Raw genomic sequence first — 25,507 nt, 5'->3', positions numbered from 1 at the left:
AGAACATCTGCTGCACTGTACATCCAACCACATCCGGGTCCAACCTGGCCCCAAAGTAAACATATTAATCACCCCTTATTACCAGGGAGAAAAATAAACAAACAGACAAACATTTGATTCCACCGATTCACATCCTGGCCTACTCTTAGCAAATGAGACAGATGATTTTTCTTTTTACACACCAGGAGCCCAATTTGGAACAGGGTGTTAGTGAACAAAAGATAGTGAAAAAAAGTAAATGATGTGATTAATACAAAATATTTTGTCTAATTTACAACAACGAAAAGTGAAGTAAAGGAAATAAGGCGTGCTGTCTGGCCCAGCACAGCACTGGGCTCTTAATGCACATGAGAACTTTATTAAAATAAATCATTTAAAAGAACATAAATGGATGTGTGTGATTTAGCTGAGGAATGCTGGTTGCAGAAAGCATGCGGTCATTTTAAAAAGTTTGCCCCTCTTACATATTTTATCACTGAAATTAGAATAGTCCTTCTAATAGTTTGGCAAAATCTCTTTTTCCTTTCATTCAAAAAGGAAAAGGACATTGTTTCAAATGTCCTTACAGTAAGCCATAGCACATAAATCTCTTTGCAAGGAATAAAGCATTGTAACAGAGAAAAAACAACAAGAACAACAACAACAAGCATTTAGTGTTACATAACATATGTAATAATATGTAATACTACTGGAAAGACATTTGCAAAAATGAATATTAATGGTGTTTATATTCTAAATACAGTTTTAAAGTTGTGAGAAGAGTGATGCACACAAATACTTCAAATATGTTAGTAAGATAAAAAATATTTGATGAATGGGGTAAGATTTCAAATTGGTAGTTTTTGAATACAGACCTGATAGAAGAACATTACCCCAAGAATGACAGTTCCCTTTTCTATTACTATTTCATATAAACTTTTGATTTTTCATGGAGCTAATGTGATCTTACATGTGATCATGCAGACAGATAGTTATGAGTATCAACACAAACCTGACTAGCACATAATGAATTCACATAGATTGCCATTTTGTTGTGTTCACGGAGCACCTGAGCAATACTGCTCAAGAATTTGGGTTCACAACTGTTCAAAGGCTGTGTTACAACCAGCCCACCTTTGTGGTATATATGATGGCAGTATTACCAACAAAAATAGGGAAAGGGACTCATTGGCAGAGCATCTCATATTTCTAATATTTCTAATATTCACCTTTTTTAATTTTAATTTTTATTTTTTTTAAGAATCCCAGTCTCTTTTCTTAAACACAAAACTTGAGCATAGAGCCCCAGTGTTGGACTTCATTTAGGTATGAAAAGCTCATCTTACTGCCAAAAAAAAAAAAAAAGAGTCTCCTAGTTTTGTTCAAATTCTTATTATACATAACTTGATAATTAAATACATTTGCTTAGAAGCTGGTAATGCAAATGTGTTTTATGGGTCAACATTTTATGACACTTATTTTGCTTTGGCCTCATTACCTGCTCCTCTGTATTAACATAAGGAAAGAAAACTGATCCAATTGATTTGTTTACAGCATAGCTAAATGACATATGTGCTACATCATTCATTGGCTTTATAGGAAGTAATAAGGTCACAGAAAAAGCCGGAGCAGCCTGATCTCATTTTCCTTTAGGGCTGACTACATTAACACACTTACTGAAGGAGGCAATAGCAGTGATCCAGTCAGTACTTATCGGGACAAAATCAGTAATGATATACAATCCCAGCATTTTTAGAGTAAGGAGCTCCACTTTGAACAGAAGTCCTAGTAATGCTCGGGTTTAACATCTGAGTGAAATCCGTGGATGTAACCCTCCAAAACGGCTTAGTATTAAAAAAGAAATCCCCAAACCTGAACCAGAACCAGCTTTGAATGTTCAGTGTTCATATATTAAGATATTCAAGTTCTCGGTATGGTTCTGAAGGATTGATCATGAGAAAATCTGTTGAGAAAGGTCAAAAAACAACAAACTGGAAACTAGGGATTTTTTTTTTTTTTTTTAAAGTTCTAATGATGCAGAGACTGCATAATAATCTCCCTGTGAACCATAAACATAATAAAAGCTGAGGCCATTTCTATTATAATCTCTATCAGCAAGATGCCAGCGCTTTTCCAGATTTCCTAACGACTCCCTGCTAATTCCATGCCAAAACTAGCAGTGGATTTCTTCCTTTTAATCTCCCGTAATGCCTTATTCGATTATTGTCGCTGCTCTCCGACCGCGCGCCGTCCCCTCAGACCCTAATTCCCCGCCGGACACCCGGCTGAGGCTGAAGGTCGGCGGCAAAACCGACGGGGTAGGGGCAGCCCCCGCCGCCCCTCGCCCTCCCAGCCCGGGCTACGAGTGCCTGAGGGCCGAGGGGACGGGGCCAAGCCAGGCGGGCTCCCCGACGTCCTCACTCGTTGGCCGAGAGGATGAGCGCCGAAACTTGCTCCAGCTGACGGCTCTGAGGGCACCTGAGCGTCCCCGCGCAGCCCCGAGGCATGGCTTTGCTCATCGTTTGGCTCTGTGTGGTCGTGAGGTGAGCGAGCCCACTCCGACGGCCCCCAGAGCCTTCCCTCAGCCCCTCCACAGCCCACAAGGGTTGCGGCGAGGTGGGACTGAGCCCCTTCTCCCCGGCTGCTTGCTTCTGGGGGCCGCTTCCTCTACGGCCGCGGGCTTGGCGGGAGGGCTGAGGGACCGGCCGGGCTGAGGCGAGGCTGCCGGATTGAGGAGCGGGCGCTGACGGAGGGACTCGCCTCTCCTTGCAGCATGGAGAAGGCTCTGGGGGGCCAGGGCAACGCGGGGGACCTCTACTCGGAAAACATTACTCGGATCCTCGACAAGCTGTTGGACGGCTACGACAACAGGCTCCGGCCGGGATTTGGAGGTACAGGGGGGAAGCTCCCTTCACGTCAGGGAAGCTGCAAAGCCCTGGGGTGATGCGGGCAATGGAGGTCCCTCCGGAGCGGGAGGGGGCAGTGGGGCGCCGAAAACCCCGGGGCTGGCGACCAGCGTCCCTGCGCCGCCAGCCCCCAGCCCGCCCGCCCCCTCCAGAGGGACGGCACGGGCCACCCCCGAGCCCGCTCCTCTCGGTGTCCCACAGGTGCCGTGACAGAAGTCAAAACAGACATCTACGTGACCAGCTTCGGGCCGGTGTCCGACGTGGAGATGGTAAGGGCCCCCAACCGCTGCCCCTGCTCTCCTTTTCCCGGGATTCATTACGGTGGCATCTGAGCTGTCTGTCATTAGAGCAGATTACGAGGTTTAATCTTCTTGACAATCTCCGCGGCCCAGCAGAGCGGTTTGGCTGGAGCTGCATATAGCTATTTCCCCAGCGGAGTCACCTGGCACAGCCCCATGGCCCCAGGCCCGAGGCTGGGCACAGAGGACACCACTGGCCTCCACTGAGGACACGGACAGAAGGTTAAAGATGCCTCTTTAACCTCATTAAGAATGGTGTAAGCATCTGTGGCTTGACAGGGATTTGCAAGAAGGCTGTGTGGTAGGAGACAACCCACTACACAGCTGTAGGGAAGTGGTGCCATTTTTGAGGCAGCAGCTCATCATACTGGGGACCCCAAATTCAGGTCGGTGCAGACTTGCGTGAGCTTCATCAATTACAGCAGCTGCAGCCCTCAGGGAAAGGTTAAGCCACTGTTCTCATCCTGGAAATGTACTTTTATCACTATTTTTGCCTTTTTACCCTTCCTCCAATACCTGCTCACCTCAGACTATATTCCAGCATGCTTGCAAGGAACAGCGCACCCCAAGGTACACCCAGAAGTTTTTCTACCTCTCTTCATCAGTCAGTCTACAAGAAGGCATAGAGACAGTATGCTTTCTTGCATGTCTGCCTCCTGACAAGGTTTAGCTCCATTTCCTAAGCAACTTCTGTAGAGAATTCCCTTCTGAAGGCTTACAACAACATTATTAAGAATCCTTAAGAAAAATAACTCATATTAACTTGACAACATAATCTTACAGTGATGAATGTTTTTCACGTCGGTCCTTTCTTTATGACTATGAAAAGTAAGCTTCAGAAGTGGCACTGTGTACATCTTTTTGTTCCTGGCAGCTAAATATTAATAGTTTGGTTTTGCACTTTGAAAGGATGTTAAAGTAGACATTTGTATTTCTCATTGGATCTCAGTCTTTTTGAATTAAATTAATTTCTCTGAGAGGACAATGAGACTTTTTTCTTTACATCAAAGTTACCTGTTCACTTGATAATTTGCAATTTAATTAATAAGAAAATATGATACATTTCTCACAGACTTTTTTTTTGAACTATTTAATAGCAATAGGATTACGTGTCTAAGCAGTAAATTAAAAGACATTAACATATGTGTTATGGTCTTTCATGGAGTTACTTTAAATACAGCAGCTCAGGACTGCTGACCCTCATGCATAATTCACCTATTCATTTTGCATAGGAATACACAATGGATGTCTTCTTTCGTCAGACATGGACTGATGAGAGGTTGAAGTTTGGTGGACCTACTGAAATTTTGAGATTGAACAATCTAATGGTCAGTAAAATCTGGACACCAGACACATTTTTTAGAAATGGAAAAAAATCAATTGCTCATAATATGACAACTCCTAACAAACTTTTCAGAATTATGCAGAATGGAACTATTCTTTACACAATGAGGTAAGAGCTTATTCTCCTGATTTTGATTGACCTTCTTTATCATTCATTCAGTGTTGCTGTATACCATTTATTTTTTACTGTCATCTACTTTAATGTTATCTAGACTAACCATTAATGCTGATTGTCCTATGCGGTTGGTGAACTTCCCAATGGATGGACACGCTTGTCCGCTGAAGTTTGGAAGCTGTAAGTTCTATATTTTTCAGTTATGTATAGTAATACATTTAATCTCTATGTATGTGAGATCAGAAGCGAGATCCTAGGACACATCACTGAAACATTTTATTTATTTTTATTTTTTAGACTAAAATCTTACTTTTTCCTCTGAGGCTCAGACCATTGTTAGTCACGTGGATTAGTTCACTGAAGAATGACTGTTAAAAGATATTCTGTTGTATATTCTAACAGATCTAGTAGTCAAATTTGGCCCTTTAAGAAGTCATAAAAGCTATGGTTCATTCCTTAAAGTCTAGTTTTACAAAATGAAGATATTTAGACAACCTGTGGTAATCAATGTATGTGTTTTATAACAAATCAAGAAGCACCTATCAATTCCGACCACAGCCATTCCCTTATTACTCCCATTTTTTATTTTTGTTGATTTATTTATTTATTGCATTTCATCATTAATGTGATTAGAGACTTATTGGAGCAGGATGCAAGTTTCATTGGAGTTTTAGACCCAAAAGGGATCATACTACTTGTTTTTTCAATTGCTTATAAATCATGTAATTTATATGAGTAATTTTTCCCTAACTCAGATGCTTATCCAAAAAGTGAAATCATTTATACATGGAAAAAAGGACCCCTGCACTCAGTAGAAGTACCACAAGAGTCTTCCAGTCTCCTCCAGTATGACCTCATAGGACAAACTGTATCTAGTGAAACCATTAAATCTAACACAGGTAAGAAGTAGCCATATGGGAACTACTGACATTGTAATTTGTTTTCAAGATGTTTTACAGATTTATTTTTTCCCTATGTAACATGCATTAGTAACATGCATTACTGCCTTCTGTCATTTTTAAAACTAAAATCCTTGTAAAAAAAATAACTGTAGTTAATTTAACTCAATTAGTTAATTTAATTCAATTAACTGTAGTTAATTGAATGAAAGACTCCCATTCAATACATTTCCTTTAAGAATCCCCCCTGCCTCCCTATCCCAGTAAAAACAATACATAAAAATTAATATTCTTTTCCTCTGTTTCCAATAGGTCACTTCACCTTTTGTTAGTCTATTTTTTGTTATACACTAGGAGGCTTATTAGTGCTTTCCTAAGAGCATAGTATTTTGGGTTTAAGCCAATAATACAGTGCCAAAATAATGCTAAAGTACTTGTCTCCTAACAGGTGAATATGTAATCATGACAGTTTATTTCCACTTGCAAAGGAAGATGGGCTACTTCATGATACAGATATATACTCCTTGCATTATGACAGTCATTCTTTCTCAGGTGTCTTTCTGGATTAACAAGGAGTCTGTTCCAGCCAGAACAGTTTTTGGTATGCTGCATTAAGGTCTTTGACCAGTTCTGCATCACATATACCATTCGTTCATCATTTTCATTGCTTGTTTGTTTTAGGTGAATATTCACTTCAGCTGCTCTATTTCCATCTCCAAAGGAAAATAGGCTACTATCTCATTCAGACATACATTCCATGCATCATGACTGTTGTCCTGTCTCAAGTTGTGTTTTGGATCAACAAAGAATCTGTTCCAGCAAGAACTGTGGCTGGTATTCATGTTTTGTTCTTTTATCACTCACTTCATTCACTGTGTTGAATCCACTGTATTGAACAGCTAGTCTAAACCAATGGGGATTAACTTCTTAATTGGGAAAGACAGAGAGTAGGTTTCAGCAAACAAAAGAAAATACTAAAAATTAAACCAATTTATTCTGTTGTGAAACCTACCTGTGTTAAAGCATTTTTTAGGAAAAAATAATTAAATAAATAAATAAATAAATCACATGGGTTGGAACTCAGCTAGGTACCTAATTCATCTAGCACTCATTCCAGAGTGTTCTCTTTCTATTCCCTACAAAGGTTTCTAAACAACCAGCAAGGATTTTAGATGAATGAAGTTAGGTGAGATGTATCGTCCCTAGCACAAGTTACAGTAATAATGCAGAATGCATGTCCGTATTGCATGGGCCCTTTTTTCTTTTTAGTGGTTTGAATTAATGCTCCCCCAAATGGGAGCTTCATCTCCTTAACTGTGTGCTCAGCTATTATTAAATCTGATTCCCACTCTACTCTGCCACCCCCTTTCAATATCAATAATCTCTGAAACTACACTTATTGTCAAGGGGTAAATTTTGACTGAATTGTTGTTTCAAGGGAAAAAATAATCATAAAAACACCAAGCAGAAATAATAAAACTTGTCAGAAATTTCTCATGAATCCACTATCCATACATACATATTTTGCAACCCTATCTTACTATTTTCTCGTAACCCAATATTTCTGCACAACAAATTCCCTTTGCCAGACTTGTCTTCAACAGCAAATAGGCAGGTATAAATTGCCTAAGCATGAATGATGCAAGTCATATAATTCAAAATAAGCCTACAGGTGTGGTTAGCACGATACAGAATTTGTGGGCTTTGATTTCAGGCATGGAATGGTATTCAAAAAAGCACTGCAAACTTTCAGGAATCATACATGAGCACAGCTTCCTCAGGTGCCTCTGAAGGAATATGAACATACTTTTCTTTTTTTTCTTGAAATACCCATCAGGAGTTGGGATGCAGCTAGGTATCATTAGGCACTTGTATGTAATAGTTTCCAGCAATTCATATTTAACTGCTTAAAATACTAAAATACCAGGCAATAATTTCTCAAAGATGTTTATTGCAATTGAAGCATAAAATATGCATAGGAAGTTTGTATACCATACATTCTGGTTTATTTGGCATGTAATGCTAAATGTATCTGATAAATACTACCTGATTCAACTTTATATTGCATCTCTGGATTTTACATTCTTTACATGTGAGTAAAACGTACTTGCTATCTAGTGGGAAGCTGAAGTCAATTCTATACACTTGAAGCAATGTCCAAATAAGTCTGAAGATGATTCAGCAACAATTACATAAAGATCCCAAACCCTGAAATAATGACTTAGTCATATTGAAGAGAAAATATACAATAAGGAATAGAAAATATTTTAAGAAAATAGTAAAATAGACACCTTTCTCAGTATTTTTGAAAAATTGTCATGGTGGCATTTTAAAAGAATATTTCAATCCATTCTTATTTCTCCCAGGAACAACATGAATTTATAATCCTTTCTAATTCAAAATCCCATGGATTCTAAATACCATCATCTAAGGAAAAAATTGATATTTTCTTGACTGTTAGGCACCAGCAACAAAGAAAAGGTTTAAAATGGAGAAGTAAGCATCCTTTCTGCATCATATTGCAAATACTTGAATCATAAAGATGTTTCAGTTTTGCTCCTATGTTTTAAGCCTTTAAGTGTGAGAATAATAGAGTTTTATATTTTTATAAAGCATGGCATTCTCAAAAGTTTGAAAGAAGATAAATTAATGGTAGAAAAGTAAGTGTGCACTAACTAATTTTTCAGAATAAATTCACCTTACTCTATTTACCTGCAAAGTGGATGCTAGTTATCTTTTGCAGGTAACATTACAATAAAATAAATTAATGTTAATAAACATCTGCTGTTTACAGACCTACAGGCGAAATATAGGAGACAGAAATACTTGAAGAGACAAGACATTCTTGTGCTCTTTGTAACTATGCCATTGTAAAGAACAACAGATTGGCAATAAGAAATTCCTTATCTTACATGGAGCTTCTGTATGTAGGTGTGTGTATATGCATACATATTTATTTTTTTTTTAGCATTTCATTATCAGAAATTACTTGGAATAAGAAACATGTTTATTAAAGCCAAGTTTTAAGTGTGCCCTATTAAGTATCAAATGCTTTGAACCCATATAACAATGGCTACTACTTTGCAATTTTGTGTCTTTATCTATTTTTTTTTAGTCCTGGCAAAGAGTTATCTGCTGTTTTGCAGAGACACACAGCTGGCTTTTACTGTTCTAGCAGATTACTCTGGAAATTTAAACTTATTATCTAGTCATTAAACTTTATTTATGAAGTGTCAGAGATGGATTTTGTATTTAAAAAAAAGATAACATATTTCAGTATTTGCAATATATAACAAATTTTTCAAAAATTACCAAGAAGTCTTCAAAGTGGAAAGACAATCATCAGTTACACACTTTACCAACTGTAATTTGGCATTCTGTTTGATAAAGTAGTTTTCCCCAGTGCAGAGCATTTCATCAACTCCACATTGAGAGTGTTCTTATCTATATCTGTAATAGAATAGGAGTCCTACTCCTAAGTTTAAATTCCTTCTGCAGTAAGTTTTTATACAGACACAGAATGCATCTTTCTTTATTACTAACTAGCACATGGGCAGATTCTAATCTAATCACATATCATATTGAAAAGTTAATTCTGGACATTTGAAATTGAAATTTATATCAGTATTCTTGTACTTATATTATTAAATGGGTCTGACAGACTTGGGAGAAGTAGAGATCCTACATATTTTTATACTATCTTCTATTTGCATTTCATTAAAACATGTTAAGTAATGACATTGGGACTTATTTAGCCTCAGACAGCTGGCAAGCTACATCATGTGAGAGAGCTGCAAAAAAATCCTGAAAATAATCAAGTCACCCTGTCTTGATGATGCAGGATGCAATGACACTGCATCCTTTCTACTGAGCATCATTCACAGCATATTGATTCATCATCACAGCATGACATTATAACATCCTTTATTTTTCCCACCTCCCCTTTCCCAACTGCAGAAAAGAGCAGAAGAGGGTATTCTCCAGCTTACTCTCTTTAAATACCTGCAATTTTCAGATTCCAGCAGGCATAATTACAAGCAAACATGAGTCACAGAACCTTATATGTTAATGGATAAGTTTGCTCTTGTACTTTTTGCTTGTCAGGCAGCAGTGGGAAGTGTATTTCCCACATTATTAATGATTTACATTACAAAAGAGAAATCATAAGGTCACAATAGACCTTAAAAATACTTTGTGGCCCATAAGCTATGTGACCAGATTTTTTGTGTATGAAAACACAAAAGGATCTCTAGAGAAGCACCTTTTCCATCCTTCCATATTTGTTACTATGGGAACTTGCAAATCAATATACTGTCAGTGAATCTTTAAAAATGTATTCAGAGATTAAAGATCACTGTATAGATGACCAAACTCTTATTACTAGAAATATTTGGATCATAGCTTACCACTGACTTCAATGCAAAATTCTGATGAATCCAGTGAGGGTTCTGGAAGCCATGATCTGTCTTGTCCAACAATAGGAGAAATAGCGGATCATAACACTTAGGAAATCATGGTAAACTAATTTAGATTTTTTGCCAAGTATTTCACTTAGCAACCTCTCAAATAAAGTGTCTTTCAGAGCCTGATCTTGATTTTTGTTATACCCATGTCTTACCACAATTCTATGAAGCTGTACCCTGTAGCACGAAGTTATCTTAATTTTGAATCTGCTTGGTCTATTAAGGAAGTTTATTCAGAACTTTTAGATACTCAAGCCACTATACGTGAATTATTTATGATAACAAAATACTTAGAATTCCTGTTAGTTAGTTGACAGCTAAAACCTCTTTGGTTTTATATTTTATGTATTTTGTATTTAAACAGATACGCACGCATATATATATACACACATATGTATATATATAGAGGCATTTACATCTACATCTAGAATTTAGCAAAATTCTAATGCCCCCTTTTTCTTTCTCTTATTTTCAAGGAATAACTACAGTTCTAACAATGACCACTTTAAGCATCAGTGCACGCCATTCTTTGCCCAAGGTGTCCTATGCTACTGCCATGGATTGGTTCATAGCTGTGTGCTTTGCATTCGTCTTCTCTGCACTTATTGAGTTTGCAGCTGTCAACTACTTTACCAATCTTCAGACTCAGAGAGCAATGAGGAAGGCAGCAAGGGCAGCAGCACTGGCAGCAGCACTATCAGCAGCAACTGTACCGGCAGAGGACGAGATTGTCTCGGTAATTGCTTGCTTTTCTGATAATAAGTATCATATAGGAAGAGCAGCTGAGTAGTGAATGTGAAACAATATTAAAGTGATCTTAACCTGAAACAGGTTATGCATTTGGAACATATCTATTTATCAAGACATTGCTCTTATTGCAGAAAATGAAAGATGTCATTTATTCATAATGTTTATTTTGATTTGTTACATAAGTTACTACAGAGATGTCTATTTGATAAGATATTTAAGGTAATACATTAGATGGTTACCCATAATACTTTATTATGCTGGGTGCTGGAGGCATTGTGTTCAGGCAGCTGTGTTGTTCTCTGAGTGAGTTTGTAGAATTTGTAAGACAATGTACAGTACAACGAACATGTGCATTGGCCAGATGATTATGGGATCACTGTAGCATACTGGCACATACCATAAGTGGGTCATCTGGAAGAAGAGGAATTAGCCTTTACATAAACTTGGCATCTGTTACTTTCATAAAGTCTGCTTTGGTGGAAGCTTGGGGAAAATAAAAAGCATAAACATAAAGATTTATGTAAGGATAGGTTTCACTCCATGTGACAAAAAAGAAGGCTGTCTAATACCAAAAATCTTATGTTGGAATTGCTTGTAAATATTGTTCCTTACATCTTGGGCTAAGTAATTAATGCTGTTTCACAACATATGTTAATATATTTATCAGCATTGCGCTCCCGTTTTCAGAATCAGTTTTACTATCACCACATTTCCCATTCTGAGAGGAGTAACAGCATTTGAACAACCTGCAAAACCATTGAGTCTGTAGTTGAATAGGAAAGTCAACTTAAAAGCTACTGAACAATAGGGCAACACCTTACCCATCATATGGTCATTTTTTTTCATTTTTGCTTGTAAATAACAGCTAAACTTGTAACATTTTGGTACACGCAAATTGTTATAATTAATAAGTTCCATATAATACTGCATCCAAAGCTACAAAGATTCTTGCTAGTAGTCCTTATAGGAACTCATCAGCTAATCTTCCTCAATTTGACTGGGAAGCATTGGGCTTGTAAAATATATTGCATTTTACTTTTTTTTTTATTTATATTGAAAAAAGTATTCAAAAAAACTGTCAGACATAATAAGAAAGCAAACATGCATTTTATTTCACTAAACATGTTAATGATAGAAGAATTAAATCTTTATAAATTTTAACTCAAAACCACAGATTATTTCTTTTAAATCCCGGTTGTATAAAGAAAACACAAATGAGAGATCCAAAAAACTTTCATGATTATATTTAAACCTTACAAAAAACAATGAGAGAAAGAGAATGCTAGTATTTGCTAGTATTTAGAACATGCTTTCCCGCCCCCCAGATATCATATTTGAGAAGTACTTTGGACTGAGTGAGCAGAATTCTGTAACAGTATAATAATGCAAAATGAGAAGAATAATGTTAAGACTGAAGAAAGTTTAAAATGTACTAAAGCTGCAGTTTTACTCTGTTTGACTTTTTTTTTTTGAGGACAAGCTATCAGAAAAGTGCCTAGAGAGATCACTTAGCCTTTTGTAGCATGAGGAAAATACTGCTGGAACAATCTATGCTCTACACACTTTCTTGTTCAAGTTTGAGTTAATCATAGTGAGGTTTCCAAGAAGGGGAAAAAAAAATCATATATTGATGTCCGTGATGAGTGATATGAAAACTTGATTTGGGCTACTCTGCACACGCTACTGGTGGTGAATTCAGAGCAGACACTAGAAATCCTTCCCCAAGTCCCCAGAATCTCTAGAGGACATCTATTTCAAAATACATATGGCTCTCTACATATGCCCAGATATATCAGAGTATTGGAGTATTATTTTATTAGAGTTATTGGAACATACATACTGGTATTGGTATAACATTCGTATTATTGGAATATACAGGAGTATTCCTGATGACTGTAGCTGCTTCACTACTGGAGGGTGAGATTTGGGTGTTCTCTATATCACTGAAGACCAAGCTAATCAGAAATTTAAAAATTACTATTGAAACAGATAATAAAAGGAAAAAACAAACAAACAAACAAAAAAAACCCACACATTTAGACCTCAAGTTTTCTTATCAAGGGCCTCATCCACAAACAAGCACAGAACCAAATTCAAGACACAGTTTAGTTTTTCCAAACAAAAATCAAGCATTAAAAACATCCGGTAAGCACACTAAAACCATTTCCTCAATATATATATATATACACACACACACACATATATACAACTAGTTAATAACATAGAAATTTAGAAAATAAGTAAAGACACATCAAAGTCCTAAGGTAAACTCAGTCTCTAAAGCAGTCTATAGCATTCAAAAAATGCTATAATCCTACTCTTCCTCAGAGCTCTTGTTATATAAAATAGTAATTTTCAAGCCTGTAAGTCCATCATGTTTTCCTCGATGGAACAGTTCTTTCCGAGAACCCCACACTTCAGTAAAAGAAAAATCAGTGAGATCACAAAAATGGTGGGTACCTACCACCGAAGGAAAGAAGATGCAGTCAAAATAGCTTCTGGAGGAATGTAGTTAGCTAACCCTATTGGATATCAAAGGTCCCATTCCACAAAGGCATCCTGGGAAAAAGGACTAATTACAAAATAACAAGCTTCAAAAGGCTTTTTTGTTTATTTGTTTCCTTTTCTTTCTTTCTTTTTATTTTTTTCTTGTGGCAGAAGCATGGGGGGAAAACTTCATGTTGTCATATAGATGGATATATGATGCAGTCAGTAATATAATTTCAGCTGAAACAAGTTTGAACTAGATCACTTCAGTGCTAACAATGTAGTTAGTACAGGCTGATCTGAGTATATGACTATTTCCTCAGCATTACCATCCTCTACTGAACTCTGTGCTTCTATAGTTACATTACTGATCTTAGAGTTGTTTAAGTATGGCACAAAACATAATTTTCATTTTTTTTCTTACTGTAGATTTAGGAGCTGTTTCTGAGGTCCTGAATTCTTCCTTGTCATTCCCTTCTGCTTGCTCCCCCAAATCTTCACCTCTAAATTCTTTTACCACTTTTCCTTCTACAAGGTCCAATTCTTATTCTTTACTCTTTAGATAATTTGTCTTACTACTTTGTCTTACTTCTTCTGCTCCTCCTTTTGACTCTTACCTTTCTGCCTTCTTCTAATTCACTAGAAAAAAAATCTATTTTGAATCTGTCATATATATTTAAAATGATTTTAACTAATTGTCTGTTCCATGTGATGTATATGTGTTAAAATCTTTTCCTTCTCTCCTGCTTTGGTACTTTGTTTTTCCTAATCTGTGGTGTACTTATTTATTTGCCCTGTTAGATAGGGTAGTAAAGTGTTTCATCCCCTTGTAATGTTAGTATTTTTATTTGCCTGTAATTTTTAAATGTGTGGAAGTTGTCAGAATTTTAGTTATACAGAGGGGTAGATACAGGATGAAGAATAATGCACAATGTTTACTGTCTTCTGTATTTATAGAAGTCAGTATTTTTACACTGAGAAATTTTCAAAGAATTTAAAGGTTTAATTAGCTTTGGGGAGTCCAAATGTAAACATAAAAGTGAAAAAGTGAGATGTTCTTACTGCAAAACTGTCATAGCTGTACAACTGCCTATGCAGCTCTTTAACCTACAGCAGCAGTAGAATTAACAAGTAGACTGTATATTTTTTACATTATATTATCTTAAATTGCCTGATGAATTTTGCCTGAAAGAACATTGTGGTGAGAATATCCTTACCCTGTATGAACTAGTACTTTTTGTATGACAGGAGACCCGTTCTACTGTGTTAGGTAAGACAAGCCCCTGGAGATAGCTTCAATACAAATGAAAATAAGGAGCTATAAAAGTCAGGTAGAAGCTTTTGCTGCTTTCACTGAGGACCTGAACTCATGAAGACAAAAGTATTTATGGAATTCCCTCCTCTCCCCTCCCCTCCCTTTCCCTCCCCTCCCCTCCCCTTTTAAATTAACTATATTTCCTGCAAAATAGTAGTTATTTTTAAAAAGACACCTTCCCAATTGAGTCTAGTTAACTTTTTTCAAAATTGTGCTTTATTCAAATGAACAACACTTTTTCTCTCAGGTTTTTATTATATCTCCCCCAAAACAATACATTCGGAAAAGAAAAATGGCATAAAACCACATTCTTCTCTATTATATTAATGAAAATATGAGAAACTCTGTTGAAGTTACTGGAATTCACTAGATTCACTAAGAGATGCAATGGTCCGAGTATGTGCTCCGTTTACTGATGACAGCCCAGCATGCCTGTTTTGGTTCCAGGCAAGCAACTCTATTTACCTCAGTTAACTGAAGGCAAAGTTTGGCTTGCTCTCTCTGTCAGCTGTAGGCAATCCCTGTATGAAATACAAAACTATGGGTGTTCCACTCCAAAACATGATGGCAACAAGCTGGGCAGTCATCTGGACCCTGACAGAAGCCTGTTTTTATTCATATGGTGACCAAGCTTATTATAGCATGTCAAAAACAAACACCTAGTGTATGTTTGTGTATGTGTATATATATATACACACACACATATATATGTAAATATATAGTTCATTGTGGCAGTTAGCATTTTAATCCATTTCAAATGTATTGTTCTTATATCAATCATATTGTTTCATCATTATGGCTTTTTTACCCCATTTCTAGAAGTTGTGGGGGAAGAGGCGTTGCTGAAACTGTTTGGAGTGCATCATTTTAAGTAATGCTCTACAAGATGGTCAGGGAGCACCCAGCAGAGGACAGGGAGTACACACTATGAATGAAAAGAAACCCTTTACATGTGGAAGACTACATGTAACAGACAAAAGATTATTATACGGCGGTTGGTTGATTACATTTGTTTTCTTAAAGACCTGTTATTTTAACAGAAAGCAACACAGAACAGTGAAATACTGCTGGGGGAGCTTCCCTGTCCCAACAAAGTGCTCTGTACCTGTTTTCAAAATAACATGACTTGAGCAAAAGAGGATTCTCATTCTTTATAACAACCCTGCCCAACTGCAGAGCAGCCATATGTCACTTCTCAATAGAGGATTTAGTTTTCTATAATTATGTCAGAATATATTGAGGATGTTTAATGAGTATCATAGTATAGCTGAAAGGAGAGCACTTCTATTTGGATTATCAACAACCCTTTATGAGGTCATGCTAGAAAAGCTACGTGCAATAAAGCCTTGACTGAGAATGCAGCACTTTCCATCAAATTAGAGAGACCTTCCTGCTTCTCCACAATTGCATGGTATCAAGTAGACTATTAAAAGCAAACAACAACTTTCAATTCTATTGACTTTTTGTCATCCCAACAAGGAAAGTAGATGCTCATTATTAGGCTCTGCCAGAGTTAAATATTTATCTGTTTGACAAAGCAAATGCAGGGCAGCAAGGAAGGTTTAGAAAGAAAAGAGAAATAAAAGAGAAATGAGAGGAGGGGAGGGGTGGGGAGGGGAGATTTCCCTGGCTTTAGACATTTTTGCTAAATATTGAAGTCTAATCCTTTTCTTTTGCAGGGGAAAGTAAAAACAAAGTCAGTCAAATAATGGAAATATGAAAAATACAAGCTCTGTAGTACCGTTTGTACTACAAACAGGCAGAATTTTGATTCCTTATCTCCTACTCCCAACTCAGACTCCCATCAAGTATCAGGACTGACACTGGCTAAGTTTAAAAGCCCAAAGTCGACTTCACTTAAATTTAACATACACAAATATATCTTTTGACAGAGGCTCTGTGCTAATTATATGAGTTTTCTGACATGGTACATCTCAATTTTAGGGAGAAACTCTGCTATGGTATATTCATATTGAAAAGAATAACAAATTATCATTCTCCCCTACCCATGTTCACCTAAAGGTTAGGCTATAATTTCAGAGAGATGAGTTTCAGTCTGTGAAGGTTAAGAAAATTTTTGAATATGACTTTCCCATGCTCCAGTTGATTGATTTAACCCTTTTACTAGGGTAAAGCAGAAATAAAATAATTTTGTAGCAATTACTAATAATATGCCTAGGAAAGAAAATTTAGAATGCCTAAAGAAATGCCCAAAGCTAGGAACTATTAATGACATCTAAACTAAATTCAGCTGTTAATTATGCAGAACATTGTTTACAAATGTTTATTTATTTATTTATTTATTTTTTAAATCAGACCCCACAGGTGAGATATGCAAAGGAATGTCAGGATATAACGTATCACTGGCATTAGATGGAGATTTAAACTGCACAAGACAGTAAAGATTGAGGTACCTTAGTACATGCCCAAGATCTTACACAATGTGGTGAATTTCCCTGCTGCAAGGTGCTGTATATAGATCAGTAGCTAACCAGAGGTCTTACAAATCACACTGATGTATGCAGAGCAAAGTCTAAGAAGGATTTAAATACCTAAACTATGCTTAGCTCCCTTTTTGGGAGCTAGGTTACCAGCATGTGATTTTATGTAGATAATATGAATGTTTTTATTGTATAATCTACTACTGTATCTACAAATTAGATGGGCAGGGAAAAAGAATGTTATGTATTCAATTTACTATTCTGCTTTGTACAAAGATGGAGTTTTGGTCCTAGCTTTTTGTTTGTTTTTGTTTTCTTTTGTGATATCATTAAAATTTAATAGTCTCAATCTAATACTTTTTTAAAGGAGAGATAATATTTTTTTTTGTCTAAACTTTTAGAATTTATTCTCAAAAACCTCTCTGTACTGCATGGTGCTCACAGCAATAAGGGACATAAGTGACTAAGAGAGAGGGGTAAGGGCATGCATTTGTTTAAAATTAGCCAGTATCTGAATGCATACATAAGATACTCGTTTTACTGCTAGGTCATAAGCTAAACTCATAGCAAGAATACACATCTGCAGTATAAAGGAAAACAGAACTGTAGAGAATTTTATATATATTTCAGAAATCTCTTGAGTGCATTCGTCACAATTAGCATCTGTAGAAAACAGAAAAAGGAGACAAAGAATTCTGTTTACCCCAAAATTATATATGCTATATTTTGTATATCTGGAAGCAGAGTGATTTACTGAGAGCCTTCTGAGATGTTCTGAGCATAAGCAAATTCTAGTGATATTGATGAGAGTTTTGAGAGATCATCAGTACCTTTACAGACAAGACTACTTTGTGAGCTTCCTAGGGGATCAGGTAGCTGAGCTGCAAAACCTTAACAGAATTCAGACTATACCTTCCTAGCCCATATACGTGCCAATCTCTTGTCTAGTCCAGTTTTATGGCACCTCACATTAAGCAGTGATCTTGCAAGCTGTTCTGTGTCACTAGGCAGCCATACGTCGTGACAAGTTAAATGGCCTAATGGGACTAGCAGTCTCTAGGAGTGCAAAAGTACTCTTCTGAAGCAGGGTTCAGTAACTTATCATAATGTTTTATTTCATTACGACCCAATGTGCTATGTCTCATGATTCTTGCTGTTGCTTTTGCTATTTGTAAAACAGTCTTCATTGTTTTACACTGTTTGGCTATATGAATGGTGCAAAATCAGAACTGAAATAGGCTAATCATTCCTGTTTTATATGTTTTGTGTTTTGCCAAAATTTCATGTCATTGTGGGTAGAAATCTTTCTCAAAGGTAGGGGTTAAATCTAAATATAACAAAAAAAAAATGCTGTAGCTGCTGTTCAGAACTCAGATCTTTTAAGAATAGTTTCAAAAGAATGATCTCTTCCTTCTGTTTCTTCCTCTTGGTTTAATAGTAAATTCTAATGAAAAGTATGTGTTGTTGTCCTGTGGCAGCAAGTCTGGTTTACTGTCAGCTGCCAAATTGAGAAACAACTTCATTACACATCCAAAATAAATTTAGGCTTCTGTATCTTGAGTAGCATAGTGGTAGACAAAAATATATTCCTGACCCTGACTTTCTGGATTGGCCCTCAAGTGTATTAGTGTAAGAAGTTATTTAGGGACTTCCTTAAAGATTTATATAAGCACCTGAATAGCATAACACAAAAACCGTGGCATTCCTGAAAGAGCAAAATGTGCTGATCCTTCCCAAATATTGGAACAAGCTATTTTAGGTAATCATTAATATCACTCCATTTATAGAAATGGATCCAAATTGGCCCCATAGCATGCATGTAATCAAGTTAGTCAGTGTCTTCCCTAAATCTGAGGATACACACTGACTCCAGATTTTCCTGTCTCTGACTCTTTTCCTGAAAACTCTCTCAGTTCCTGAAGTCACATCAAGATCATCCTCCTTCTACAGCAACACATAAGATTTAATAAATGTTATAAATAAAATTTAAACCGGGATTACCCTTTTCCAAGTGCCTGTGTGGATGATCACAATGATTTTAGTACTTCTGCATTCTAAAATATGTCCACTATTCAACATAATCCACTGACCCTGTGCTACATCTGCTATGCCTACAATTTTTTTAACTCTACCTCAGAACAGTAACTTCTAATTCATGCTTGAGTGATCCAGAGCAGAATTTGACCCTCTTTGTATCACAATACATGTATTGCAGATAAGAAGGTCTAAGTTTCACTTCAGCAACTATGTTTTTAGCAACCACTCATTCTCCACAAAAGGTCAAGCTATCTTGCAAGCAAAAAAAAAGCTACCTTACAACTCTGACAATTGAGTTCAAAGCAGGGCATACAAGCAAAATAGAATAGCTACTTGACAGAAAAACAGTGGCCTAGGCTATGACAGTAAGTCTACTTAAAATGTGGGATTACTATTATGATTAATGCAAGTGGACATGGATAACCCTCTTTCTGTTTCTGTGACACATCTGTAGATCATCCTCCATTTAAATCTGTCTGTTGCTTGCTGTGTAACTGGAAAATACGAAAACAAATAACTGCTTTCTAGATAGGTATAGCTCCAGAATATGAATGCCCTTTGATACCCATTCAAAACATGATAGTGATCATTGAATTGCTATCAGAGTTGAAGATGGGGGGTTATAACAAGTGGTAGGTATGATAGGATATGGAAGAAAAAAAGAAAAAAGAGTATAATAGTTGAAAAACATATGTACAAAAAGTGTCTTTTACATAAACTAAATTCAGCTGTGAGGAATCCATTCTCCCTAATTTCTTCTGGATACCAGTCCTTTCATCCATGAGCAGAACTTAGCATTTTAGTGTAGTAATGTAACCTCTTCTCATACTTCGGCAGTAATATTGCTAAAAGGGTAATTCCTGTTAAAATTATATTTGAAATCATACATATGATACCAGCTGTGCTAGGCTGGTCTTTTATCTAGAAATTTTGGCCCAGATACACGTATAGGCAATGTACTGCAATAAATGTTTCTTTTCCTTGTAATGATGCAATCATTTATCTGACTAAAGCCTGTTTCCGTGCATAGAAATCCTGCAGGATAAATCCCCAAAATGCTGACAGAGGGCTCCATATAGGTGAATGATTGTCACTAAATCACTCCCAAAGAATGACTTTAGAAACATCACGTCTAGCAGAATTTTGCTGCCTCAAAACCATTTGAATGTTACTATTCCACTTAAAAATATATATATAAATATACTGTGTATTGTAAATTATTTGCATCACCTAACATTTCCCTCATCAACTTCATTCATTCAGTCATCTACTTCTGCTGACCAAAAATTCTGCTTATTCAAACCCAAGAATAGCTGTTTATGTTGTACAATGGTTACATCAGTAATTTGGGAATAATCCTTGTAATTTTTTATTGATGAAGCTTTAGACATAAACTCAGCCAAAATGTTAGATGTTCCATTGCCTGGTGGCATCTAAAGGTATTTATACTGCTCCCTATTTTTAGAAATCTTGAGTACTTCATATCAAAACAATAAACAGCACCATGACACTCTAGGCATTCTTCTCTATTTTCTTAGCTATCAGGAAAATCTTATGGCTGCTGCCACGCATTCACATTACTAATAGTCATGCTGGGTGGTGGCAGCAGCAGCAGCAGGAATTGCTAGCAAGGTCTCTGAACTTCTGTGTCCTCCCATTTGATATGATAAGTGTTTATCAGCAACTAGGTTGGGAACCAGTAACAGAGTGACAGTCAGCTCAAGTGAGTGTTTAGCAAAACTTGTCAATGGGCTTACACAGCCCATTGCCCATTACATTACTGAAGACAGCCCATACATGTTTGGAGCTGATTTCATACCTACAAAAGCTTCAGTCACACAAATATACTAAAATTTAGGTACACCATTATCATCTTTTCCTTACAGCTCCTCCTCTTTTATTTCTCTCGTTGTTCCTGTTAATTAACATGTTAGCGATATAGAGAGCATATGGCTTTTTATCTTTTTACAGTAAAGCCACAAATGTACCTCTGTAGATTAGTATTGTTTTGTGGTTTCCTAAGGTTGTTCTAGAGCAGAGCAATAAAAAAATAACAAATCAGAAAGTTGTGTAAAATGATGGAGAGAAATGTAATGATCACATGACCTAAGACTCTTGTAGCCATAAATCAACCTTTTTTTTTTTCTTTTTTTTTTTTTTTTTCCTCCACAGCATTCTGACTCCAACTGTAACCTGAAGAAGAGAGCAAACTCTGTAGCGTCTCAGGCAGATCAATCTCCTGAAGCCAGCATAATATCAAATAGTGCATCCCAATATCAACCAGTGTCTGTTCCTCCACCAGCCACCCCAGCACCACCACCTATTGGAGGCACAAGTAAAATAGACCAGTATTCTAGGATCCTCTTCCCAGTGGCATTTGCAGGATTCAACCTGGTATACTGGGTTGTTTACCTTTCAAAAGACACTATGGAAGTGAGTAGTAGAATTTCAGAATACTTGCTTGTAATATGTACCATGCTTAGTTAGCCAATACTATTTGAACTGTTCATTTGCTTTGGCAACTGCAGTTAATCAGTTCTGTCTGAGGAAAGTTTACTGATCTAAAAATCAGCTGTCACTTACAATAACAGTGGCACTCGGTAAACTGTAGAAAGGCTATTTGAAGGTGAGAAATGTAAACACTAACTTCTTTACTATGTTACACTGAGCAGAACATAGGAAATTGTGTAAGACAATGTATGAGACCATTCTCAGCAAACATACCAATCTTAAATCTTCCAATTCTTCATCTTCCTGTCCACAGCAAGGAATGGTAAAGTTATCTGTTAAATTATCTGTTGCAGCAGTACAATAAAGGAGATAAGAACATTAATATCTGCTAAGATTTTCTCAATGACACAATAGCAGTCTACTAAAATAAGTAATTTATTCTAAATATGTATCTACAGCGTGAGGAACTATTGACAATTACAGCATACATTGTAAATTGAGAGTCCCTGTTTTTATACATTTTAATGCTGATTTTCCATGTTTCTTCATAAAATGGAACTACTTTATTCTGATAAAGTTGCTAAATTCTCTGCATGTTTGAATCAGGCTAAGAGTTACTGTGCCTTTAGATGTCCATGAAGTGCAGAAGAGATGTGTACCCTGCAAACTGAGTGTGCCTAGAATAATCAGTCAGTGATTAGCTTATCACTTTCAAACAGTTATTAAAATTTAGTCTTTAATGCTTTAATTCTCTGATTTTCTTTTTTGTCGAAATACAGTTAATGATGCCCTTTCTCCTTGGTAAAAAAAAATAATAAATTCATTTGCCTTGTTGCCATAGAGTTTTTGAATCTCACTGTACATTGCAGTCCATATGTTTGGTCAATTTAGTTTTATTTAGGACAGCTACAGATATAATGATATTATTTAGACAGTTCTGAATGCACAAAGTCCCTATATCAATAACAACATAGGCTGGAAATCTGATCAGAGTGGTGTGCAAATTCTGCCTTTATTTCCCAGATTAGAGGTAAAGAAGGCCAAGGGAAATCTCTTGGAGAGTCAGGAGATATTTCAGTTCAAACTAACAAGACAGCGCTGAACAGCTGACTGGTGGCATCTTGCCTCTACTTGAAGCAGAGGCTAGTAGCCTCTAATTTTGCTGATTTTTTTGCTACTAGTATGATCTGGAAAATGCTGTCTCTCAAAGAGAGAGTGTGTTGCCAAGCAGCTTATATGAAATCAGAAGGGCAGGAAGATAGGAGGCACTACCTCTTGCAAATGTTCTGCAGATGTCTCTTTCAAGAGGTCACAGCTGCTAACGCCTGGCCACTCAAAATCTGCCCAATGCTAAGTTTAGCATTTGTGCCAGAGATACTGATCCCTCTATTAAAATATTGACTATGTCTGCACATTACTTATCTCAATCAGAGAAGGGAAGTATCAAAAAAGCTCATGTATAATCATTACAGTTTCTGTTTAGAGACCAGTTTCTCAGCCTGCGTAGCTTGCCATAATTCCAGTTATTTCCTTCAACCATTCTCATTTTAGATAGAGAAATATTTGGAACATTTTACCTTCATAGTGATGAAATATTTACCTAAACCTTGTATATTAATAGTTATAGTAGAACTAGATTTTAAAAATACTTCTAAGAACTAGGACATAGTGCTGACTGTAAATACTTTTAAAATTCCCTTTTTGTAAGTTCACAAACATGTTCACAAGTGCAGCAATTATTATAGAATGCAAAAAATCCACCATCAAGATTTATAGAACAGAACAGTTTTAACAGCTGGGATGTTTCAAATGACAAAGAATATAAACAGTTATGTAAATGTTGCTCAAGCTTTTCTTCATAAATTACAATCTCCTGTTCATGTGCTCAGTTGTAACTAATGATTGTGATGCACGTTGGTAGATTTCTAATTCAATATGTTTTATCCTTGAAAGTTGTTACTTTCAAGGATAGTAACTTTAGTAGTAGATAGTAACTACTTTCAAGGAAAGTAACAACTTGAAAGTTGTTACTTTCAAGGAAAATAAGGATTGTTTTTGCTTTTAAAAATGTATTTAAAAATACGTAAGCATTTCCATTCAAGCAGAAGTGATACAAAAGTTAGGTGAGCAAAGCTTGGTATTCTTAAAGGCCACTTTAGCTCAAGTCAGCCTCAAGCCTAATAGATTATATTCAGTGTTATCCAGTTATGGAATCTGACTCTTCGAAAAGAGTACATTTTGTGTGGTATTTCAAATATATTAGCTGTTTTTGAGTTTATTTGGCTTATGTTTAAAAAAGTGGAAAAAATACATAATCAGCTCACTGAAACAACCAAATTTCCTGTGCAGAAATTTCCTGTCACTTCCTTCCAGCCTGTCACTGTGGAGATTCCTAAACTAAATAACTCTCTACTGTCTTTGGGCAATGCATATAGCACAATCAAAGAGCTTTACATTAATCTGTTTTGTGCTGTCTGTGAAAGCAGGCTGTTAGAACTGGAGTGAAGGTTCATGTCTAACTCCTATCACTATCTTCTGGCCAGACTCTTTCTTAGACTTCAAAGTGCAAAAATCTTTTTTTTTTTTTTTTTTTTTTTTTTTTTTAACTACTTGTTCAGAATTCAGATCATCAGCTTTACTAATGTAAAGACACAGTTGCATGAGATGAAGAGCTGTCCTCTGAGCTTTTTGGTAATATTTTTGTGTACTGGTAATGAATTTTCTTATAGCTCAAGTAAACAGTCCACATTACAGAAATGAAGTCATTCCTGTGTATTTACCTAATATTTCTAAGACACTGTGGGGTTTGAGTATTTTTTAAAATACTCCTTGGATTACCTCCCACTCACCCTCCCTCTTAGTCATTGTCTCATTGTATGACTTTAGATCAGTTACCCTTTCTCATACTGTACATGTAATCTAAAAGTATGTTAATTACACAGCACATTTAGAATTTGGAAGTTTGTATACTAAAGAAGGTGTTTCTAATAAAAGCAGACAGGATTGAGAAGATAACAAGATAACTTATGCTGAACTCTGTTTGTTTTTCCACACATACAATGAACCAAATGTAGCTCAGCCAGGAAGCTTAGCAGAAAATTGCCATTATACAATTAATCCTTTATTATATTTTTTAAACAAAATATCAGCATTCTCTAGAATGGATGGAAAAAAAAATCTGTATTGAAACTAAGCGCTTTAACTGAATGCTTTTTAATATATGGAAGGAGATGGAGTCTTCTTCTGACCTTGATATCTAATTAAACAGTTCTGTTCTCTAATGGAATGAGTGGGTAAGCATTCTTATTCAGTAAGACATCCACTGTGCAATTTGATCCATAAATGATGTTTCAACACAAAAACTGTTTTGCACTGTGGAGTAGCAGTAACATTGCAGCAAAACAGCTATATTGGTAAAAATATTGGAATGAAGCCAACAGTTCTTTGCCTGCATTTTGCTAGACAGCACGTTGTTAGAACCTCATATAAACAAAAGACAACATAAAAGTGGAGGAAAGAAAGTACTTGCAAGTATTTATATGAAAGAATCCTTAGCTGAAATAACAGATGCCATGTTTTAGACCACATATAATGCTGATACTTGTATGATAAGCCCTCCTCTCTCAAAAGGTTTTATAACTGAAATGTTAACAGATGTTTAGCTATGGCAGCACAACTGTGCCATTTATAATATGAAAAATTAAAGCATTAAAATTACTCTAAGAGGATTTACAATCTACATACGCAAGGTCTGTTTGCAATTAATTTAGATGGAATGTGTGAGGATGTGACATCCCATGATTTATACATGGAGAATGGAATAGGAGTATTCCGATGTTGTATGTTCTTCTGTAAAGCACACTAATATCTGCTATCCACAGAAAGCTCTACACAAAAAAAACTATATACACATGTCCAGATTAGCCAAACATAGAAGTTCTTGAAGGGAGAAAAAAGCAACCTGACAATTGAGGAAAAAAAAAATGTTTCTCTTTTTTTGTGATACTTTTTTTTTTAAAAA

The 25,507-nt window shown here is 36.3% G+C and overlaps 1 protein-coding gene across 4 annotated transcripts; it reads left to right on the top strand.

The window, feature by feature from the left end:
- The first annotated feature begins 2,259 nt into the window (after nucleotides 1-2,259).
- GABRA6 (gamma-aminobutyric acid type A receptor subunit alpha6) lies at nucleotides 2,260-22,234 on the top strand. Of its 4 annotated transcripts, XM_068698461.1 has the most exons (10): nucleotides 2,260-2,522; nucleotides 2,752-2,870; nucleotides 3,087-3,154; nucleotides 4,417-4,637; nucleotides 4,741-4,823; nucleotides 5,399-5,542; nucleotides 5,991-6,143; nucleotides 6,224-6,376; nucleotides 10,482-10,741; nucleotides 21,208-22,234. In XM_068698461.1, the coding sequence occupies exons 1-10, from the start codon at nucleotides 2,485-2,487 to the stop codon at nucleotides 21,520-21,522; spliced, it is 1,554 nt and encodes a 517-aa protein (XP_068554562.1). In that variant the 5' UTR covers nucleotides 2,260-2,484; the 3' UTR covers nucleotides 21,523-22,234. The 4 variants fall into 4 exon arrangements, with proteins under 4 accessions (XP_068554562.1, XP_068554563.1, XP_068554564.1 ...); XM_068698462.1 differs by lacking the exon at nucleotides 5,991-6,143 and having other exon boundaries at nucleotides 2,263-2,522; XM_068698463.1 differs by lacking the exons at nucleotides 2,260-2,522; nucleotides 2,752-2,870; nucleotides 3,087-3,154 and adding an exon at nucleotides 3,189-3,570.
- The last annotated feature ends 3,273 nt before the right edge of the window (nucleotides 22,235-25,507 follow it).

Source organism: Anas acuta, chromosome 14, assembly GCF_963932015.1.
Source record: "Anas acuta chromosome 14, bAnaAcu1.1, whole genome shotgun sequence".
NCBI classification, from domain to species: Eukaryota; Metazoa; Chordata; class Aves; order Anseriformes; family Anatidae; genus Anas; species Anas acuta.
The sequence above is the reverse complement of the archived record's forward strand: the minus strand, read 5'-3'. Positions and strand labels throughout refer to the sequence as shown.

What these genes read in the sequence shown, in the direction of transcription:
- GABRA6 (XM_068698461.1), top strand. Translation starts at nt 2,485, where the DNA reads ATGGCTTTGCTCATCGTTTGGCTCTGTGTGGTCGTGAG. An exon ending in TGGCTCTGTGTGGTCGTGAG is followed by an intron (nt 2,523 to 2,751) that starts GTGAGCGAGCCC and finishes CTCTCCTTGCAG; the next exon opens with CATGGAGAAGGCTCTGGGGG. An exon ending in ACTATTCTTTACACAATGAG is followed by an intron (nt 4,638 to 4,740) that starts GTAAGAGCTTAT and finishes AATGTTATCTAG; the next exon opens with ACTAACCATTAATGCTGATT.